Below are 23,226 nucleotides of genomic sequence, written 5' to 3'. Positions count from 1 at the left end.
TGATTGAATTTATCAGAGAAGTGCTATCACTGAAATTTTTTTGGAAACGTTGAGGATGTTACGGAAGGAATTTGGGGATTCTACCATGTAGCAGAAAAATGTTTATAAGTTGTACAAAGACTTCAAAGAGACTCGGGAACATGTTGATGACCTCGAGTCGATTGAGGAAATAAAAGCTGAATAGAAGAAGACTATGTCGTAAAGTAATTATTTGGCATGTTTCGACGATTTGAAAAAACGTTGACATAAGTGTATTTTATCGGAAATTAAATTGATTTAGAAGTATAAAGATTTTTCATTTTACAAACAAATTCTTAGTTTTTGGGCTGTGGTGAGTTGCATAGTTCGTTCAACCCGTCAGTTCGAAGAAATAACTATATTTTTATACCCGCTACCCATTGGGTAGAAGGGTATTATAACTTTGTGCCGGTAGGAAATGTATATAACAGGCATAATGAGGCATCTCCGACCCTATATCCGTCTGTCCGTCTGTGTGTCTGTCCGTATAAACACCTAGATCTCAGAGACTATAAGACATAGCGTTTTCGACAGCGTTTGGTATGTTTGCTCGCAGATCAAGTTTGTTTAAAATTTTTGACACGCCCACTTCCGCCCCCGCAAATCAAAGAAGTTACGAATTTTGGTATACACAATAATAAGTATAGTAGTAAAGTGAATATTTGGTTGCGATCAGATAAAAATTGTCGAAGTTATTAAGGAAATACTTTTGTATGGGCAAAATCGCCTACTTACTAGGGGTCTTAGTTGCTTTGGCTGACAATCTGGTATATTGTGCCGTCTATGATATACTATATTTTGAATGCGGTACTATATCGATATACCAAATATAACACTTAGTATAATTTTAATATGTTTGCAGTATTTTTGGTATATTTTCAAAATAATACCGCAATATTTTGCTTTCATCCAAAATGGGTAGCGGGTATCTCACAGTCGAGCACACTCGACTGTAGCTTTCTTACTTGTTGTACATAAGTATATGGAATGAAGATCATATATGTATAACACGCGATTATTTTATAAACTAATTCTAGACTAAGACGGAAAATAGCGAAGAATCTTCCGAATCTGTGCCCCTTTTCAATAGGATATTATATTTGAATCCATTTATTAAATAAGCTAGATGGGCACAAAAGAGCTTGTCGAAATAAGGACAGGACGAGTAAAAATAGGGAAGGGTGAAAAATATAATAATAAACCAAAGGAGTCAAAAACAAAGACATCACAAAAAAAACTCAAAGTTATCCATAAATAGCTACATACATACATATGTATAGTGGTATATGTATGTACATTAATATGTGTGCATGTGCATTGTATTGAAGGAATTGTTTTCTTTTGCCTCCTGTTCTGAGAAAAGGTTGCTATACTCTGACGTCCATATACATACATACATACATATAAACATGTATGTTTGTATGTGCATATGCAGTATAAGCAGGGTAGCAAGACAATATGTTAAGCCAGGGTCCACGGCTCAGCAGAAGTATCACAGTCACAGTAGTTCATTACGTTAACAACGAGAAAATATGGCAACAATGACAACAATAGCCTGACCAGCAAATGTCATGTTTTGCTTTAACTCACAGACTGTACGGGGAGTAGATATACACCTATTCAAAGAAATATACATATGTAAATATATATGCACGTACATATGTACATATAATATAAATAAATGTGTATTTTCGCACATGTGCTTACAGGCATTTATTTGCAATAGTAGCTGTTGCAGTCCTGCAAATTTAAATATTCCACACTTTTTTGATGAGCAAGCTATTAAACCATGTGTCAGAAGTTTAATTTGAAATTTGAAACAAACTTGATCTGCGTGCAAACATAACAAGTGCTATCGAAAAAAATCTTAGTCTCTGAGATCTAGATGTTCATACAAACAGACATGCCTATATCATCGCTGCTGTTGCCGCTGATCAAGAATATATAGGGTCGGAGATGTCTCCTTAAGTGTGTTACATACTTACATTTCCTGCCGGCACAAAGTTCTAACACACTTCTACCCAATGAGTAGCGGGTATAATTATCGCTTTCGTTTATATACCGAAAAAGTTCTACAATATACCGAAATCTATTTGTAATATCGATATAATTCTACATTCCACCACAGAATATAGCATGAAAGTCCTCCTTTTCCAAAATTTTTCGGATTGTTTTATCATGTAAATCCTTCTTATAGTTCTCCTTTATGTCCTGACCAATTTTTGAGGCAGTTCACCCAGGATTACGCCTCACCGACTTCAAAACCTCCCGCTCTTCTCGATCGGTCAACTTTGGAGGCCAGAATGTGGCTTTGATTGAACTGTGCCGGTTTGATTCAAATTTGTTTTGGACTTTTTTAATCATTGAATGCGTTTTAAAAACAAATTCGACAATTTCCCGCAGAGATTTCCCTTTTTGGCCCAGTTTGACGAGCGGTTTCCTCCCTCGGGAGCAATTTTGGATGAGTGGATCGAAATAGCACCAGAATTCACCGAAAAATTGGTTTAAGCAATGCTAAAACGCTTGATTGGCACAATAAACCTTCCTATTTATCCTACCTCGTACTAATTTGTGTAATATTTTATGAATAAATGGCTTTCTTTTAAACTAATTTATGTTTGTTTTTTACGCAGAGTTTTTCTGGTCCGAAAACTGTTGTACTTTTTATACCCGCTACCCATAGGGTAGAAGGGTATTATAACTTTGTGCCGGCAGGAAATGTATGTAACAGGTAGAACGAGGCATCTCCGACCCTATAAAGTATATATATTCTTGATCAGCGTCAACAGCCGAGACGATATAGCCATCTCCGTCTGTCCGTCTGTGTGTCTGTCCGTCTGTCCGTATGAACACCTATGTAGATCTTAGACTCTATAAGAGATAGAGCTATAATTTTTTTCGACAGCATTTGTTATGTTTGCACGCAGATCAAGTTTGTTTCAAATTTTTACCACGCCCACTTTCACCCCCGCAAATAAAAAAAATCGAATAACAAGTGCAATTTTAAAGCTAGAGTTGCGAATTTTGGTATATACTATAATTACTATAGTAGTTATAATTCCTGATTTGGTTGCGATCCGATAAAAATTATGGAAGTTATTAAAGAAATACTTTTGTATGGGCAAAAACGCCTACTTACTAGAGGTCTAAGTTGCTTTGGCCGACAATCTGGTATATTGTGCCGTCTATGGTATATTTAAATGGTGTGCTGTATCGATATACCAAACATACCATTTGGTATATTTTTTTAGTATTTTTTGGTATTATCGGTATATTTTGAAAATGATACCGCAATATTTTGCCCTTATTAAAAATGTGTAGCGGGTATCTCACAGTCGAGCACACTCGACTGTAACTTTCTTACTTGTTGTTTTTTGATTTTAATTAAAAAAAGTTGCTGATGCAAATAAATGAAAACTGGATATACTTTTGCATAAGAGATATGTCGTTAATTTAAAAAAAAAATAAGTCAATATCTTCAATACAACTATTTTTATTTAACATCAAAGTTGCGCGTTAAGTTCCATATAAAAATAATTATACCTTTATTTAAATGAAGTTGAACTGAGTGAAACTTACCGATAAAGTTAGGTGAGTCATTCACCCCCATAGCAAAAGTTTTATGGTCTGTAAGAAATGAATTTTTCGTTGGTTATTTATTTACATTTATCTTGTATTTGATTTTATATCATTTTATTTAATTTTTACTTGAGGAAACATTACAATTTATATTTAATATTGGTAAATGCAAAACTCAATATTAATCTCAACAACTTTTTTATGACCTTTGATTTAATAAATAATTTTAGTTCTAAAATGTTTTGTGCTGAAATCAAATTAATATTTCTCCAGTTGCAAATTTCATTTTTCTTATTTTGTTAATATGCAATATTTGATTAGTGATTTTTCATAAAATTGATAATTGGTTTCGACGACAATCTGGTAAATTTCTTACTGCATATGGTATAAATTTATTGGTATGTTCCTATACCAAATATACCTTTTGCTAAGTCCTAATATATGTACATATGTAACAGGTAGAAGGAGGCATCTCCGACTCTATAAAGTATATTCTTGATCAGTATCAACAGCCGAGACATGTCTGTCTGTCCGTATGAAACACTGGATCTCAGAGACTATAAGAGATAGAGCTATAATTGTTTTTCGACACCATTTGTTATGTTTGCACGCAGATCAAGTTTGTTTCAAATTTTTACCACGCCCACTTCGGCCCCCGCAATAATAACAATTTCCTGAAAATTTGGTTGCGATCAGATAAAAATTGTGGAAGTTGTTAAAAAATACTTTTGTATGGACAAAAACGCCTACTTACTAGGGATCTGAGTTGCTTTGGCCGACAATCTGGTATATTGTGCCGTCTATGGTATATTTTGAATGTGGTACTCTATCAATATACCAAATATATTATTTAATTTAGCACTATACAGTAAAACAGTGCTAGTTGTACTTTTGTTGAAATTGGGTAGAAGAGATCTCACATACAACAAGACTCGACTATAATCTTTTTACTTGAAGTTTTATATTGGAGTGCAAACAAAATGTTAGAGTCATTTTTGTCTGCTATATTGAATTCCTATTTGCTCAAAGAAAACTTTTTAACATCTTGGTTTCGGGTAAACATAGAGTAACCACCTAATATTTATGTATGCTATCTTAAGATATTTGGAATTCATTATTATTCTCTTATCGTTAAAAAAGATATGCTATCTTATACAACTTCAGTTGTGATCCTCTTTTTATAAATCTCATAATGAGTTGAAATGATTGGCGAAATAGAATCACATCTATCAATAATAACATGAGTGCGGAGCGGAATACGTAAACTGTGAATATATGAAAGGTGCTTATGTTATGTTGCCAGGTGTCATTTAAGAAGGTCTCACAAAGCAAGTCTGACTTTGTTTCAAAACTGGTTCTAACTCACAGCATTTTGTTAGAGAACACAATACGGGAAAAGAAAATTTGTACTCTGCTATATGATTACTCTCGAATCACGAAACTAATTTTGGACACAGGAACAGTCCTAATTTCAGACAAAAGACTCAGTTAAGCTATACCAAGGCCTAGCACCGCCAAATATTGTATGAGGAACAAAACCACAAGAACCTAAGTTCAACCAGCTATTTTCCAATTATGTTATTATAACTGGTGCTTAAGACATATACACTTTAAAATGTGCTCAATAGAATTTCTATTGACATTGCATTTTAATCATCGACTTTCTATATAATATTTTTATTAATTTTGTTAATTTTTTTTGTTTCTAATTCAAATGTACAATCAAACAATTTAATACAATAATGCTAGTGATTTTACTTTCGTGGACAGAAAATCGGACTAACAATAAATAAAAAAAAATGGTTAGAAAAAAACTAGACTTTTTAATTGATATTACACTTTCAATTATTATCGCTGATCTTTATTGTTAAAATACTCTACAGTTTTATTTAGTATCCTCCAAAAATGCAATGGAATTGAATTTTTGATTCCGATTGTGTTCAGAATTTGAATTAATTGAATCCGTTATTAGCTAAACAAATAGGTATTAAATATATCTAGAGTAAACAAAATTCGGCTTGATTCGACACAGATTCGTTTTTATGGCCACTTTTAATTTACCCTTTCATGTCAGCTCCGCATTTTATTGAGCGGTAATTAAATATTGCGTTCACGTAATTGGCTCTATGTACGTATGCATGTATATGTATATGTGTAGATGTAGATGTGTATAATGTACGAGTATGTGTATACGTATTGTGCACGTTTAAAGTGAAGAGTCGAATAATAATTTGCGAGACACACACACACACACATACTTATGAATGTTTCAGTGCCTCGGATCAATCTCCCTTGGTAGCATCAGTTTCGGCTTTCGGGTAAGTATCCATTTGCGCATGATCATGCTCAATATTAAAGCCACAAAGACAGAGACAGAGACAGAGAAAAGCAGAAAGAAAAAGAAAAATAAAAAGAGTTCAATGCCCATAAACTGGAAACGGCCAACGACATAATTCGTGTCCCACAAAAAGGTGTTAAACTATTTCAAAATTCACGAAGCCTCTCATTCATTGAGCCAGCACCAATCACGTACAGATAAATAAAATAAGACAAATAAGAGAGCTAAAATCGAGTATGCTCGACTATAAGATACTCGCTACCCATTTTCAATAACAGCATATTCTACAAATATACCAAATTAATATTCCGAAAAATACAAAAAATATACCGAAGACTATATTTGGTATATCGTTATAGTACTACCATAAAAGTATTTACTGTAGAATAGAAAATACATCAGATTTTCAGCCAAATCAACTAAGACTCGATTGCAGTATTACTTCCACAATTTTTATTGCAACCACATTTTCAGGAATCATAAATACTACTGTGGATACTATTGCGTATAAATTAAAATTAAAATTTAAATTTCAAATTACGCTTACTAATCGATTTTTTCGTTTTTCGGGGCGGGGCGGGGCGGATGTGGGAATTGGAAAAATCTGAAACAAACTTGATCTGTTTTTGATAAAATAAGGCATCTGTAATCTGTACCTTACCATACGCTACTTTACGATCGCACTGTTACCCGAAACATGTACGAAAATCTAGCCCTTATAGAGAATGGGATCTATGTAGGTGTAGAGACTGACAAATTTCCAAGTGACTAATTAATATTGAAATGCTTATCTATATTATGAATGTACATAATACCTATATAAAATTCAACGCCAAAAATTCCTTCATTCAATGATTATTTTCTTCACTAAAATTTTAAATGAAGTCAGACAATACATAACATATGGTAAATCCTATATAACATAGAAACTAAAATATACCATATTGGAAATCAAGCCAACTAGGACTCAAATGCAGCAGCCGGTTTTGCCATATAAAACTATTTTTTCCTTACATCCTAATCTTTTATTTAATCGCAACCAAAACAGAAATCGTAAGGACTAGTGCTGCAAAAACATCGGCACACTATCGATACTATCGATGTTTTTATTTTTAAAACATCGGAAACCTCGATGGTGCCAAACCTCGATGTTTTTGCAGCACTAGTAGGGACTGCTATTATGATTGTATGTACTGAAAATAATGACTGTAACATCAAAATTTATTCAGTTTGTAGGCGTAGAAAAAATCTAAAGACAAATTTTATCTAAGAAAAATTATAGTCTTTAATATCCCGTTTTCAATACGGACTGACGGACATGGCTATATCGTCTCGGCTGTTGACGCTATCAGGAAAATGTGTACTTTATGGGGTCGGAAATGTCTCCTTTTACCCTATCGGATACACTAACGTGCAACTTATATGTCACTTTCTTATTTGGTAGCCAAAGAACCAAATATATATTCAAGCGGTTACATAGAAGTCGAAAGTAAATACGATATGGTCGTGAAAAACTATCTTCATAGAGTACCACACGAGCTGGAGCTGGAGCAAATGAATGTTTAATTTTTGTCATTTCCTCTCCCGAATTGGGAATTGGGATAAAACTATGAAATTGGTTGCTTATTTTCATGTGAACATATGTGCATATGATGTACATACATACATACAACATTCATATGTACAACTAATTTGCGCTTACTCTTTTTTTCTGCCTTTAAATGCTTAGTTAATTTCTTTAGTGTTTGTAAAAATCTCCCCCAAAACTATAATCATTTGATTACTTGGATATGTGTGTGTGTTTGTCTGTATGTTTGTAGTATTCAGCAAAGGTGTGATTGCGGGTGATTCAAGACTATAATTTGACGAAGATGACTCGCAAAGCACAACGAGAATTAAAAACTATCAACGACAACGGCAGCGGAAGTTGTCGAGACGGTTTTTTACTCATTAAAAGGGATTATTGTCAAAATCAAAATGTGCACTAGTGTAACACAGCACACACGATGTACATATGTACATATACACACGTACAAATATATATAAAAATGCACATATGAATTACCTAAAAAAAAACTGTATATACATACATACATACATATATAATAATAATATAATAGAGGAAGACATTAATTATTCACCAATTTAATAATACTTAATCGACTAATTATCTTGTATTCATCATAATTATGAGCACACTAGGTATGCTGAAATTCATTTAACATTTTTAATTTCATTTAATTTGTGCTTCATTATTTCATTGCGTTATGTTCTTACATATGTACATATGTACATTCATATGTACATACGTATATTCCCAAACCACACATTAGACACATTATCATCACTTTTGCATTCCATTGCAGATGCTACTCTCATTCTAATTACGTTCATTATCCGTGTATGTACATTCATACTCGTATGTATGTATGTATGTATGTCTGGGCATTAGCTATTACAATGCGTACAGAATATTTCGTGTCATCTAACAACTGCTCAAATTAACAATGGAAGATTATAAGCAAACACAGACACACATTTGTATACACATGCAGTCTTATCTGTACAATAGATTGAATCGAAGGACTGCACATTGATTAAATTTCTTTACAATTAGTTTTAAAATTTCCATTGCTTGGTCAATTGAAGTCATTAAAACAATTGATCGATAATATGTACATATGTAGTATATACTCGTACTATATACACAAAAGTGTGACGAAGCATTTTGTTTTTGGCAGGATATAGAAAATTTTAATTATAACATCTTTAAGCAAATCAATTATTTTTAACATCTCATATAGGATGAAGATTCTTAAATTCTGTTTTATAATTACAAAATTAGCCTAAACTTACGTTGAGAAAATTCCATAGAGTTAAGACTACGTTAAGACCCGACTGCAGCATCTGATTGTTAGCATACAAAACTATTTCTTGAATCTACAAATCTAAAACTTTTACCTTATCTCAACAAAAATTCGAAAGAGTTATCATAACTACTGTAGTTATTATTGGACATTCGTAAATCGCGACATTCTTTGAAATTACCCTAAATTATACCCGCTATCCATACCACAAAAAAGTATTATAACATTGTCCCTGAGGGAAATGTATGCAATAGATAGAACGAGATATTTTCGAACCTATAAAGTATATACATATGTATATTCTTGCCCAAAACAGCCAAGACGACTTAGAGACTTAGATATACAGATATAATTTTTTTCGCATGCGAACTTCCGAATAGCAAGTGTAATTTTTAAGCTGGATCCAATAACAACTACAGTTTTTATGATTCCCGAAAATTTGGATGCGATCATATAAAAATTGTAGGATTTTTTTAGAAAATACTTTTGTATGACAAAAAAGTCTACTTCTATCGAATCATAGTGTCTTTGACTGTCAATCCAGTATATTTTTTTTACTCTATGGTATAAATATCGGCTTTGGTATATAAGTACATTTTTGGGTATATCTTAAGTATATGTTTTTATTGAAAATGCGTAGCGGGTATCGTACAGTCAAGCTTTCGTACTTGTTTCGATTGACGGCGATGTGAGTGTGGCAAAAATCGAAAACAACCTTGATCTGATTTCAAGCATAACAGCTGTTGAAAACAACACAACATGTGGGATAAATAAATATGGATTACTTCAAAAACTAATTAAATTATTTTCTTTTATTGCACTATCTACAACTATCGACGATAGATTTTCCTTCGTCCTTTTCTATCGTCGACAGTCGATAGTTTATGGAAACTATCAAGTACTATCGATAGCGCAGACTATCCATTTTGTTATTAATTAGAATTTGTAAAGCTATGCCACAAATGCACGAAATTTCCTTTCGTTCACACTTTTAATGTAGAGATTAGAGATGGGAAAACCAAAATATCAACCACGATAGCGATTGACCACTAACAAGAGTGCACGCCGATATCGAGAGCGTGTCGATGGTGGCTAACCATCGATAGTCCCGATAGTGACATCGGTAGTTCTGCACCTCTAATGTCTCTGCATCTCGAATGGCTAATCAAGAATACTATACATATATTTTATAGAATTGGAAGTGCCTCCTTCTAACTGTTTCATACATTTCCTGTAAGAACAAGGATATACCCTATGAATAACATGTATAATTATAATTTGAATATGTTACATATAGTGCTCAGTTAGTTAATTCCCGCTTCTTAGGTAACATATTATTAGATGTTAAATCAATAATAATCGCATATATTCAGTGAAATTTTCGAGACTGGAAATGGAAACATCGAGTGTAGCTGAGTAAATTTGATCCGATCGACAGGGAGATTTATGACACCGTATGTGTATTTACAGATTATGTACGTTGTATATAGATATTTTCATGTACTCATCTGAACCAGGCTAACAGCCAGTGAGTGAGGAAATACAGTGAGGAGAACACTTTTGCGGAAAGGGAAAGTTGGTGGGTGATGGGTGAGTGTTGCGACCAATGGCAGGCAAAGCTGTTCCGAAACTCTCTTTGGACAGTGCTGCAGCTCTGCTCTCAATGCCGCTCAATCTCACGAAGCAGAGAATACATCTAAATTGGCTATTTGCAATTAAGCCCGAACGTTCTCATCGCATGGAGAGTTGAGCTTCAAGGGTGGCAAAAGTGGAAACAAGCACGACGTCTAATTAGTGCCCTTTTTGACCCCCTCTCTTTCCATTCCGCATTTCGCATGTGGGGGAGCAACTCTTTGCGCCAATGGCGTTCCAGTAAACCTGATTCTAAGAGCTATGAAGTAAATACTATATGTATATAATATAATGAATAACAAGTAAGAAAGCTAAAGTCAAGTGTGCTCAACTGTGAGATATCCGCTTTCCATTTTGAATAAAAACAAAAGCAAGATATTGTATATTTCAAAATTCGGGATATAAAATTAGTGGGCGTGGTTAAAATTTGAAACTAACTTGATCTGCGTGCAAATCGTGTTTAAAAAAAATTATAGCTCTCCCTTATAGTCTCTGAAATTTAGGTGTTCATACGAACAGACAGAAAGACGGACATGGCTACATCCTCTCGGCTGTTGACGCTGATCAAGAATATATATACTTTATAGGGCCGGAGATGCCTTTTTCTACCTGTTACATACATTTCCTGCCGGCACAAAGTTACAATACCCTTCTACCCTATTGGTAGCGGGTATAAAAACAAGTGTGCTCGACTGAGTGATATATCCTCGACCATACAATATATACTGATATAAATGTATTGTGAGTGCGTTATTTGCGGCAACATTTTGTTAAAATTCAATTCAATTTGGAAAGTAATTTGTGAACACAATAATTACTTACAAGTTTTCGAAATATCTTAAAAGTGTTTACATATTTTTTATGTATTCAGATGAAAGTTTTACGTTCTAGCGATTTATGGCAGAAAAATCATACAAACTTTAGCATTTTTCACATTAAGAGCATTTTGAAAATTGTGATAAATTGATTTGAAATTTTAGTCTAGTTAGTCTGTTGGTGTCAAAATGAATATATGTATATATTGTACAAAACACACATATATGCACAAATAATTTAAGATCATGAGACAATGTATTTTTAAAAATTATAGACTATTGATGCAATTACATAGACATTCATAAGAAGTTCTTAGTTTCCATTCAGATTTTGGGTCTACAATTGATTTTAAAAATTGACAGCTGAAACTGGCGTTGGGCCCTCACAAATATCAACAATGGAAAATAAACAGAAAGTGTGTGTGTGTGTGTGTGTATGTGTACGGTTCTCCCTAAATTCTGAAGCCGTCGACACGTCGTGAAGCAAATGCCACCCTTGAAACAGGCATTCGATAAACAGCCAAGCCAACAACAAAAAACTCATATTGGCCGTAAAGATAAAATTTGGTACTCTTTACGAGGGGAGTAGGTGCTAAGTACAGTCTAAAACACACACACACACATAGACAACACAAAAGTGTGGTCAAACTTGCGATAACATATGTATGTGTATTTACTTACATACATTCATACATACATATGTATGCATGATTCGGGTGCTGGTTTTATACGAGAGTTCCAACTTCAGCACCAATTGAAGCAACCCAAATATTTGATGGGTTAACATAGTAAAATAGATACGACAAATCGTGTTGTTGCTGGCCCCCAAGTTACAAATAGTCTTAATTGCAATATATAAATACAATTTTTGAAAACATATATCAATTTGCAATGTGAAAAATTCAATTTAAATTTAGTGTAAAGCTTAAGAGATGCTTGAGTATTCGACTCTTCATATGCACTATTTTATATAGAATATGTACTAAATATTTATTTATTTATTTGCATTATTAATTTTGATGCCACTCCAGAAATTATACGTAAGTATCTAGAGCACACAAAATGCATCATACGTACACATGTACATACATATGCATATGTATGTATATGTATGTACATAACAGAATTCATGCATGCTGTGTGATGTACTAGATTGCTTGTAGTCCCAAGAATGGGAGGAGTCCAAGCGAAACGAAATGAAACGAAACGAAACGAAACAGCAGAAACGAGTTAAGCGTTCGCGCTTTGCGATTAGCAAATGAGCACAGGCTAATTAAAGCAATCGCTGCGGCGCGTCGTTACGGCGGAGTATTGACATGGGGATGGGGTTGGGGTTGGGGTTGGGGAGAAGGAGGGGTAAACGACCAATCAAAAGATGCGATGGTACAACTCAACAGACAAGTCAGCGAATATTGCATTTGTACGCATAAGAGTGAAAGAGGCACACACACACACACACAGAGAGGCATATGTATGTACGTCTGCTATATTTGTATAGAATTAATTATGGAAATCTGCATTTGAAGAAAACGTGTACATAGGTGAACGTTTTTATGTATTCGTATACAGCGTATCAGCGTAAATAGAAATATCTACATATATTCTACGACTGCCCAAATTCGTCGTATAAAGTTACATAAACACACATACTTGTATGTAATTACGAAATCTTTCACAGGTGGCAGTCAGGGTGAAGACACCAAGCAGTCAGACTCTACTGGTGCTGGAGCCACGCCTTTGCATATATATGTGGCGTCCCCCTTGCCCCATGACCATTTCAAAGCATAGCAAGTTTAGGGTTACGAAAGAAAGCGCAGGAGTAATGAGAATACTCCCAGGCAATAGCCGAGCGCGAGTGAAACAGAAACAGAAAAAGGAACCGAGCTCACATTAGCAGCAGCAGCCACAGCCACAGCGACAGCGACAGCAGCATCAGCAATCATTGCAACAAAAACAATAAGCCGTAAAAGTAGAATCATTGCCACTAAACTCAAGTCTAACGCACTCATCTCGCTCACGCCCACATTTCCAATAAGAGAGTTATAAGCGATTTCATCTGGTCTCGAAGAGTAACAAAGAGAGCATGAAGTCTAAGAGAAGCTTTTAATTAAAATAAAAGCAAAACGTAAGCTCGTGAGCGAACGAGTCAACGAGTGCTCTCTCTCTGTATCTCTTGCGTCGTGTCGCTCTGTGTATGTGTGTTTCTGACTAGCTTTCAGAGATCTATTTTATTTATTTTTAAACTACACTTTACAGTAAATAATATACATATATAATTGGACCTTCGATAAGTAACAATGCAATTTTCGCAAGTTATATTGCAATTCGACCATTTGTATTTAAAAATAAATAAATTAACTTTACTCTTATATTAATCGGCATTTGTGTACTCGAATGTGAATTAAAATATGTATATTTGATAGTAATCAACTGTGTGCTAGCTATGCTCAGTCTCAGTCAAGAAGGAGGACGAGCTGCGGCCCAACTCAACTGAAATCAGTAGAGTAGCGCCCCTCTGTCCTTGCTGATTTCCAGATTTTAGGGTGTTATACACACACATACACATACACATACTCACACACAAATATATATACATATGTATATATATATATATATGTATATATATATCGAAAAACATCACCAGAAGCGTGGGGGGCATAAATATAATGAAAATAAATAATTTATACATAATGCGATGCGATGACTGAGCCGCGTCCCGTTGCGTCGCGACCAGCAAGCTATCTCGTTCTTACACCTTCTGTTTTGCTTTTACTCCACTTCGCTAGCAACGTTTCACCACCACCAACTTCACCATTTACTGACTGACTGTGCTCTCCCCACGGACATTACTTTGTTCTGTTTTTTTCGTTTGAGTTGTGGGTGTTGCTGTTGGTGCTTCGTTGGTGAACGAGCGAGCGGGAAGACAAATACACTCTTACTTCATAGTGGAAAGGGATGGGGCGACGGCCAAGTTGAATGGGCCCCAAGTTCAGTTCAAGACGAAGAAGCGCCCAATTCCGATTCCGAACTCGAGACAGTTGCGTTCCTCAGGAGCATAAAATATACAATTACTCAAGTCTGTCTAGCCTTTTTCTTTAGAATGCAGTTGGTTGCTTGTTCTTCCATCTCATTTTTAGTGTGTGTTTGTCAGATTTTCCTGCGCTCAGATTTCACATTCGTATTCGTTTAGGATATTTTCATCTCATTTGAGATTCAACTAAAAAACGTCGGCACCCTCTCACTCAATTTAATCCATCCATCCCCTTATCCTTCCTGTTTTGTTTCTGCTTTTGCATCTTTCTATTGTGTGCTATTTTCTTGTACGCATGTGTGTGTGCGTGCGTGTGCGTGTGCGCGTGATAGTGGGATTGAAATTTTAGCGTAGTGTAGTGTATAGACATCGCGGAAGTTGGCAATCAGTTTTTGTTTTGCTGCAATGTGTAGCGAGACAGCGCGCAAGAAAGAGCGAGAAAGTGAGTGTGGGAGAGCGTGAGAGTAACAACACAGATAATTACATATGTATATATATGTGTGTATATGTATATGTACATGTATATGCATATGTACATGTATATGTACATGTATATGTGTATAGAAGAGCATTTATTGCATCCTATCGCATATGTATACTAATCTCTTTTGACAAATATAAAATTGAATACCGCTTATGTATAAACATATGTATGTGAGCATAAATGCAAATTTACGCAGATGACGAATTGTTAAAAGTTCCTTCGTGTGCATGCTCATACTATGTTCTTTCTTACATAAAATTTTACATTGATTTCCGTCCTTATTGTGTACTTTATCAAGAAGTTCCTTATTTTTATTATTTATTTATGCGAATGTTGTAGTAAATGTTAAACTCGGTTTTTGCAACTTTATCGTTGCAATTGATTTTCACATCGTTCTTTTTCGTTTACATGCTTTGCTAATTTATTCTAGCTGTTGAATACATACATACATACATATGTTAGTATACAAAATGAAATACATCTTTACATTCCAGTATATTGTATATTATTGGAGACTCATAGAGTTGTATGTAAATTTTGGTTTAGTGTGCCAGCCACACCCAATCTTACACAGGGAAAATCATTCATTGCATTGAATTACAAGGCAGAAAGGCAAGTGCGCAATTTGTAATGTGTATGAATGTATGTGGTTTTTTGAAGAGCGAATGTAACTCTTAAATTCGTATGTACATATATCTGCAGATACTTTGTTTTAATTGGGCTTCGTCAATCGCACATTTACAAGGTACATATGTAGTATGTGTATGTGTATGTGTGTGTGTGTGTGTGGGTGTACGTGAACATCTATTATTTTTGTCACGCTGATTAATTACTGGTGTAGTTGTGGATGTATATAAAAGTGTGTATGTGTATGTGTATGTGTGAAATTAAAACAAGTATTTGCACAGCGTTCTGCTCCTCCCTTTTAATATGATAACGAATCACAACGTGCTGGGGCTTCAGCCAGTAGCAGTTGTGTGACTGTGTGCGGGCGAAAAGGCGCAATTAACTTCACATACAAATACATTACCACTCTCTCGCGAGCGTCACACACACACACACACACACACATCCAGAGAGACAGACACAGCAGCAGTACAGGGCTCTGCGAGAGCAAGAGCAAGAGCAAGGTGGCACAATTTACACTGCAGTCAGGCAGCAATGCAGAGTTGAGTAGAAAGCAAAAACAAACAAGCAATACTACATATGAGGTAGCGCAATGGTTGGGTGGGTGGCGTGGTGGTGAGCGGGGAAGGGGTGGGGATACTTGTTAGTGGGCCGCACAACAAGCACGACCAATCAAGTTTTGAGCTTATGTTGTTGCGCGCTGTGCAACACTGTTGCTTTACTCTTCTAATCTCTTCTCTTCTTTTTGCTTCTCTTGAGAATGCGAGAGTACGACTGCTGATAAAGAGGTCTACAGCATCTGTAAAAAATACAATATATGTACATTAAGAGCACAGAGGAGGCAAACTCAAGCGACCCGCTCTCTTCATTGTGTTGTCATGTCGTCATTATCGGCGCGTTGTTTTTATTTCAACTCAGCACTCAGTAGGGCACTGCCCGCATATCCAGCTCTGCTACATATATACTGACAAGAACATAGATATAGATATGAGCTCGGCTCACCTCATCTTCTATATATACTCTTATATACTCATACACACATTACTCAAGTTGATATCTGTTCTGTCATTGGCTAATTAGAGTTTCTGCTAATTAAGCTTTTTCGAAAGAGAGATTTGGATGTAGTGTAAATTAAAATGTACGACAAGTTTTTAATTGGTTGCAAAATAGGGTTGCTTCTTATTCTTATTATTCAATGTACAAAAATGTACTCAATCTCTAAGCAAACCACATTTTATATGAAGTTGTTGATTGCAAAATTATCACTCCAGCTAATGAATTTTTAATTTGAAATGTAACAGCTTTCAATTCAAAGAGAGAATTTATTTATATTTTTTGCACTTGTAAATTTGAAATATATAAGTAAAGTAAAGATCAAAGATACTTACCGATTGTTTATGGATCCGTCCTGGGAATAATGTCAATGAATTTATCGTTTCGTCGATGAAATTCGGAGACCTTATAATGATTCGATTCGACTCTGCTTTCTGCTCTTCATATGTGAGTAAATTGAATTATTTTGTTGGTTTTGGTGTTTCTTGGTTATTGAATTAGCGATTAAGGTTTACATGTTGGATAAATGCTTTGATCATTTACTTTGTTTTTTGTTTCTTAATTGTATATAGTATTTCTTGAGTTATTTTTATTAGTTGCTTTATGGAAGTGAGTCCATAGAAACGTTATTTTTGTACTATTTCAATGTGATGATATTCTTAAATATTATAGGAACTTTTTGTATCGAACGTGTAGTCAGACGAGTTCAAACGGGATTGCACCTGAAATCAGTGAGTTTTATTACATCTTAATCGAGTTAATATTAATAATATTGCAACTGAAACTTAACTAATAGCATAAAAGAAGATTTTTCAAGTTTTCTTGATTGCATATATTTTGAAAGTCATACTAAAATTGACATTTACAGAGAATTTTGAAGAAAATATTTAATTTGACGGTTGATTTCCGTTGGGTGTGTGTGTGTATGTGTGTGAAGGAAGACTTCACATTTCTACAAGGACGAGAAGAGAATAAAAAAAGCAAAAAGAAAAGACGAGGGAGAGGATACGAATAGGACACGGTCACAATGAGTCGAGTTATCGAAATTCATAGCGAAACCGGTATCGTCATGTGGCAATGGGTACCTGGTACCCTAAATTATTGTAGTAGTGAATGCCATAGGCAGCACAAGTAAAAGAAATGCAGAAATAAGGGTGCAAGGGTGCAAGGGGAAGCAGTCTTCATAATAAGTGAGCGGGTGACCGACAGGTGGCTGGCTTTTGTTACACTTTTAACAGTTTTGCTAATAATTATCAGTAACATAATAAACATACATAACATATGTTATGTTTACGGTGTTAAGAATATGTTGGAATGTATTTTATACTACATTGAGGAATTCTCCAGCTACTCGCAAATGCTCCAAGACACTCAGCATACACAATTGGGATTATCAATTCGATGTTCTGATTTGCCAACTAGTTAAATATGCTTTAATACAATATATGGACAAAGTTCAAATTAGCGAATATATATTGATCAGATGGATTATTATTTTCGATATACCTTGTTCTTTTTGCACTCACAGAAAAAAAAAAAAACGCGCTAAAATCAAGCATAAAATCATGAATCAAGATTTTTTATGTCAAAATTAAACAAAACAGTTTTATTCTTAAAGCAAGATCGAAAAAAATATGGATTGGCCAATCAAGATAATTCTCTTGTCTCAAGAATGGAAAAAATCTTAAAATTGAACCAAGAAGCAAAATCTTAAATGAAGATCAATCGTTCTAGGTTAATTCTACATGAATATAGATATGATTCAAGATTATATTCCTGTTTCAAGATTGAAAAAATCCTAATATCGAACCAAGAAGGCAAAAACAATATAAATATATAGCGGTTTTTTCCCAAATATTTAAATATTAAATATTTACACATTTATGTAACATATGTTCTATATATTTTTTCAATATTATTCACTTATAACAGTTACTTTTTTATAAGACCAACAACACGACACAATGATTAGCGACGTCTTTACTTACTTATAATTTCAAAGAAAGGAAATTCCAACATTTTAAGAAACAAGAACAAAACAAATTTTTTTTTAAGTTCGCAAAGTTCTTAAATTTAGATTTCCAATCTTCTTTTCTATAATAATCTAGAACAAAACAATCTTGAAACAAGATTTTAAGCTTAAAAAAAGATTTTTTAAATCTTAAAATGCAAATTTAGCATAAAATTCTTGATGTAGGATTGTTTCAAACTAAAAATATTATTTCAAGATTGTTCTGTTTATACCCGCTACCCATAGGGTAGAAGGGTATTATAACTTTGTGCCGGCAGAAAATTTATGTAACAGGTAGACCGTATAAAATATATATATTCTTGATCAGCATCAATAGCCGTCTGTCTGTCTGTCCGCATGAAATACTGGATCTCAGAGACTATAAGAGACACCATTTGTCATCCGCCTTCACAAATCAAAAAATATCGAAATTCGAAACTAGAGTCGATTTTCGTTACACACAATAAAAGCTAGTGTTTATGATTCCTGAAAATTTGTTTAAAATAAATAAAAATTTGTTAAGAATTGTATAAGTTATTCAACAAATACTTTATATGGCAAAAAACGCCTGCTACAATGGAGTCTAAGCTGCCTTGGCTGACAATGTTTAGAACTCTAATGTCTGCGGTTAATTATTTGGTATATTTTTAGAATCATGTCGCACTGATTTGCTCTTATTCGAAATGGGTATCGGTAGCGGGTATCTCACAGTCAACACCACTCAACTGTAGCTTTCTTACTTGTTTATTGAACAATTTGAAAGCCCACGCACAGATTTTATGTTATTCCCAATTAGTATCTCTAAGTTGTGCACACCTGACTGCGCATCATTAAAATTTAGTTGAACTCTATTACATATTAACGATCGGCGATCAATCTCGGATCTCTCTGATATGTGAGGAAGTGAGTCTGGAAATGTTATTCAATCTATTGATTAAGTGAACTAGATCGTTCTTTTTTGTTATTTTTAGCATTTGTCGAACAAAATTCAACAGCTGTGTAAATTACTTTTCGTTTATGAATTATTTATTTTTAAAAACCGCTATCCATTATCCATTGAGTAGATGGGTATTATAACATTGTGCCTGCAGGAAATGTATGTAACAGATAGACAGACAGGAGGCATCTCCGAGTGCATATATTTTTGATCAGAAGGAGGCATCGCCGACGACATGAATATATACATATATATTCTGAATCAGCTTCAACAGCTTGTATAGCCGTCTGTATTTTTATCCGTCTGCCATTATAAAACACTGGATCTTACAGATCATTAGAGATATTTTGTATTGTATGGTATATTATGAATTTACTGCAATGTCGATATCAAATATAGTTTCGTTGTTTTAGTATTTTTAGAATATAGTTTTATTGAAAATTAATAGCGGGTATATCGCAGTCGATCACACTTGACTGTAGTTTTCATTTTGTTTTCTGCTTTTTGATTTAGTGATAGTCATCAGGTATTATTCTTACATGTTTTGATTATACCCCACAAGTATTAAAACTTTGTGCCGGCAGAAAATTTATGTAACAGGCATCTCCGACCGTATAAAGTATGTATATACATTCTTGATCTTTCCGTCTGTCCGTATGCACACCTAGATCTCAGAGACCACGCCCACTTCCGCCCCAGCAAATCGACAAAACTCGAATAAGAAGCGTAGATACCAAACAAAAATAACTATACTCTTAGTGATGCCTGACAATTTGGTTGCGATCAGATAAAAATTGTCGAAGTTCTTTAAAAAATACTTTTGTATGGGCAAAAACGTCACTTACTAGGGGTCTTCGTCAATCTACTTTGTACTCTATAGTATATCTTGGATGCAGTATCATATCAATATACCATTTGGTATATTATTTTTATTAGTTGATGGTATATTCTTTCGGCATATTTTATAATTAATACCGCAATATTTTACTTTTATTCAAAATGGGTAGCGGGTATCTCAAAGTCGAGCACACTCGAGTGTAGCTTTCTTACTTATTTTAATCTTACATCGATAAAAAATTCCGCTTTTTTGTGAATGATAAATTATAAAAAAAGATACTGTGAATCAACTGGTATCGACATCTTAATGTATAATGCTGGAGTTTTTTATACTCCGTGGATAAGTGAGTATGTAAATGCATACATATGTATGTATGTGGGGATACGTATGTACATAAATCTTACATATGTATGTGCACATACGCATATGCAAGTATTTACATACATATATTCAACGTTTTTTGTAAAAACTAGCTCGAGTGGAAGGCTGAAAGAGTGAGACATTAGATAGCAGTATGCTCGATACGCGCGCCGATTTAATTTGCCAACTCCTGCTTTTTGCATTTTTAATGTCAACACTTTTATTCCAACTTGCTTATGGCGTGCGAGACAGTTGTCTCTTTTTGATGCATACACTAACACACACCCATCCACCCACAACGACACTCTGTCTCTTTCGCTATAAACGCGCTTCGTTTACATTTACACTCTCACACGCACACTAGTGCTCCGCGTTTTTACATTCGCATATGCGTAAGTATTTGTGTGTGTATGCATATACATATATATACATACATACATACATTGCTCTTATGGACCACGTGCCTTATTATATCGCCGGAGGCAAGTAAATACTTTAATATCTCTCACCCCTTTTTTATGAGTAACTTCACATCTCCCGCTCTGAAATTCTCTCAATATATATACATAAGTAAGTAGATATGCAACATACTGACATTTGCAAATTTGTGCTACTCTTCTTGCACATTATTTGCAGCAACGCAACGACACATTCTCTTTCAACGCTCTCCAGCAATTTGATAAAAAGGTTCTCCTTTTCCTTTCAATGCGCTTCGCTCATATTCTACCCTTCTTTTTTTTTTTTTAAATTACAAATTCATTTTGGATTTAAATTGTAATTGCTTTTAGCCAAAAGTGCACACAGTGTGCCACATACACTCAAACAAACATGCTCTCATTTAAATGTTGCTCAAAATAGTAGTATATAGTAAATATGTTCGTTTCAAGTTTTGAGCGTTAAAAATGTTTTGGAGTCTTTAGAGCATTTGATTAAAAGTTCGTTTTTTGATAATCCTTGTTTTAAGTAAAACCAAATATACACATTTTGATTTAGAAATCAGTCTTGTAATCATTACTTAATTTATTTATGAATTTATTTATTTTTGTTTTTTTTTTTGAGCTTCTTTGTATTTCGCGAACTAGTATTGGATTTATAAAACATATGCTATAGAAGTGCACAAATCACGATTTACAATTTCACGTACTATAGCTCTTGGCACAATTTATACATTTTGTAATTTTTAATTTATTTTGCTTGCATTCACATATCTTGAGACTATTTTCCTAGAATCTCCAGATGTATTCCGAAACACACATTAAACACTCAGTTATTCCCAACAAATATAATGCATATTTGTATGTATAATAGATTATATGGGAATGTTCGATAATATTTTATAATATCTAGTTATATATTTTTTTATTGGTTTGTTTTTTTTTTTTTTTGTTTTTTTGCTTTGCTTTTTGTGATTTTTGTTGTTGTTTTTGTTTTGAAGATTGCACTAGTCGTTCTATTGTACCTCGAAAGCGTGAACCTGGTCGCTTCCACCGTCGATTTCATACTACTAGTAGTAGCAGTGACTTTACTTTTTTGTATCATTGAGATACTTTGTCACCCCGAAAGAGCAACACATCGCAGAGAGCGACAGCAGCGTGCAAAGCCAGAGAGTAACCGGCATATCACTGCAAAGAGTGGGTGAGTAAGAGAGCAAGGCACAGCAATTTCCAATTGCCAGTGGAAGCAAAAGCAGTAAGAGAAAATCGGAGGGTGTGAGAGAGAGACAGAGAGAGAGAGAGAGAGCGTGAGCGTGAGTTTGGGGTAATTATTACCACGCTGTGGTAATTAGGCGTGAATGAGACAAAATATGCAATAAAACAAAGAATTAAATAAGATTCTCTACGAGCGCAAGCGTGAGCACCTAAGAGTCATTCTTTGTTCGCCTTTATGCTTTTTCATGTGCATATGCTTGCTGGCTTGTTCCTCAGGCTGCATTAGAATGACATGTGAGTATTTAAGCCCATTGCAACCATCATTATTTTTGTATAACTACCATCGAATGTTATACCGACATACCGTACATACATGTGTAAATTTTTAAATACATTTATACATATGTACATGCATACTTATGAATTCATAATTTTAATAAAATTGTATTTTTAGTTGGGGAGAAGTTCAGATAGCGGAAATTTCGATTAATGGTGAATGATGAATAATGAACAACTCGCCAACTGCAGACTTTATAAAAGTTCAGAAACAAAATCTCTAAACTTTCAACAATTCTTCATAAATACGACAAAATTCTTGAACATATGAGGATGAAAAAACGACTCATGTATAGTTAGCACTTGCATAGACAAAGTCAACGTCAAGACCGAAAAAATATGGGCATTTCCAGGATTGCGAACATGCCATTAGTACGTCCTTTAACCAAGAAAATTCATTTTATAAATACTATTTTTGAGATAAAAGACTAGCTTCGAGGACCTAAGAATTAAGGGAAGAGGATATAGAGTATATAAAAAGACTTTTGAAACAATAAAGATCTTCCAAAACTAAACTGGGCGAATTTAACCTTAAACAAGCCAAAACAACATCCTGCGATCTTTACACAAACAATTTTTATACCTGCTACTCATAGGGTAGAAGGCAAGAAATGTATGTAACAGGTAGAAGGAGACATCTCCGACCCTATA

The 23,226-nt window shown here is 34.3% G+C and overlaps 1 protein-coding gene across 8 annotated transcripts in view; it reads right to left on the bottom strand.

Annotated features, from left to right (window-relative positions):
* Nucleotides 1-22,089, bottom strand: part of LOC117573088 (zinc finger protein 2) — a 56,469-nt gene extending 34,380 nt beyond the window's left edge. For 6 of the 8 annotated variants that reach the window (XR_004572627.2, XR_004572628.2, XM_052006253.1 and 3 more), the window contains exons 1-2: nucleotides 16,780-17,166; nucleotides 3,598-3,645 (exon numbers count right to left, since the gene is read on the bottom strand). Coding sequence is in view for 5 of the 8 variants with exons in the window: in XM_052006253.1 (XP_051862213.1) it covers nucleotides 3,598-3,618 (21 nt within the window). In the remaining 3 variants the exon portion in view is untranslated. Of the gene's footprint in view, nucleotides 1-3,597; nucleotides 3,646-16,779; nucleotides 17,167-22,049 lie in introns of those variants that run through there. The other 2 variants (XM_052006251.1, XM_052006252.1) reach the window with 2 other exon arrangements.
* Between the last annotated feature and the right edge of the window lie 1,137 nt (nucleotides 22,090-23,226).

Source organism: Drosophila albomicans, chromosome 4 (assembly GCF_009650485.2).
Source record: "Drosophila albomicans strain 15112-1751.03 chromosome 4, ASM965048v2, whole genome shotgun sequence".
NCBI lineage: Eukaryota > Metazoa > Arthropoda > Insecta > Diptera > Drosophilidae > Drosophila > Drosophila albomicans.
The sequence above is the reverse complement of the archived record's forward strand: the minus strand, read 5'-3'. Positions and strand labels throughout refer to the sequence as shown.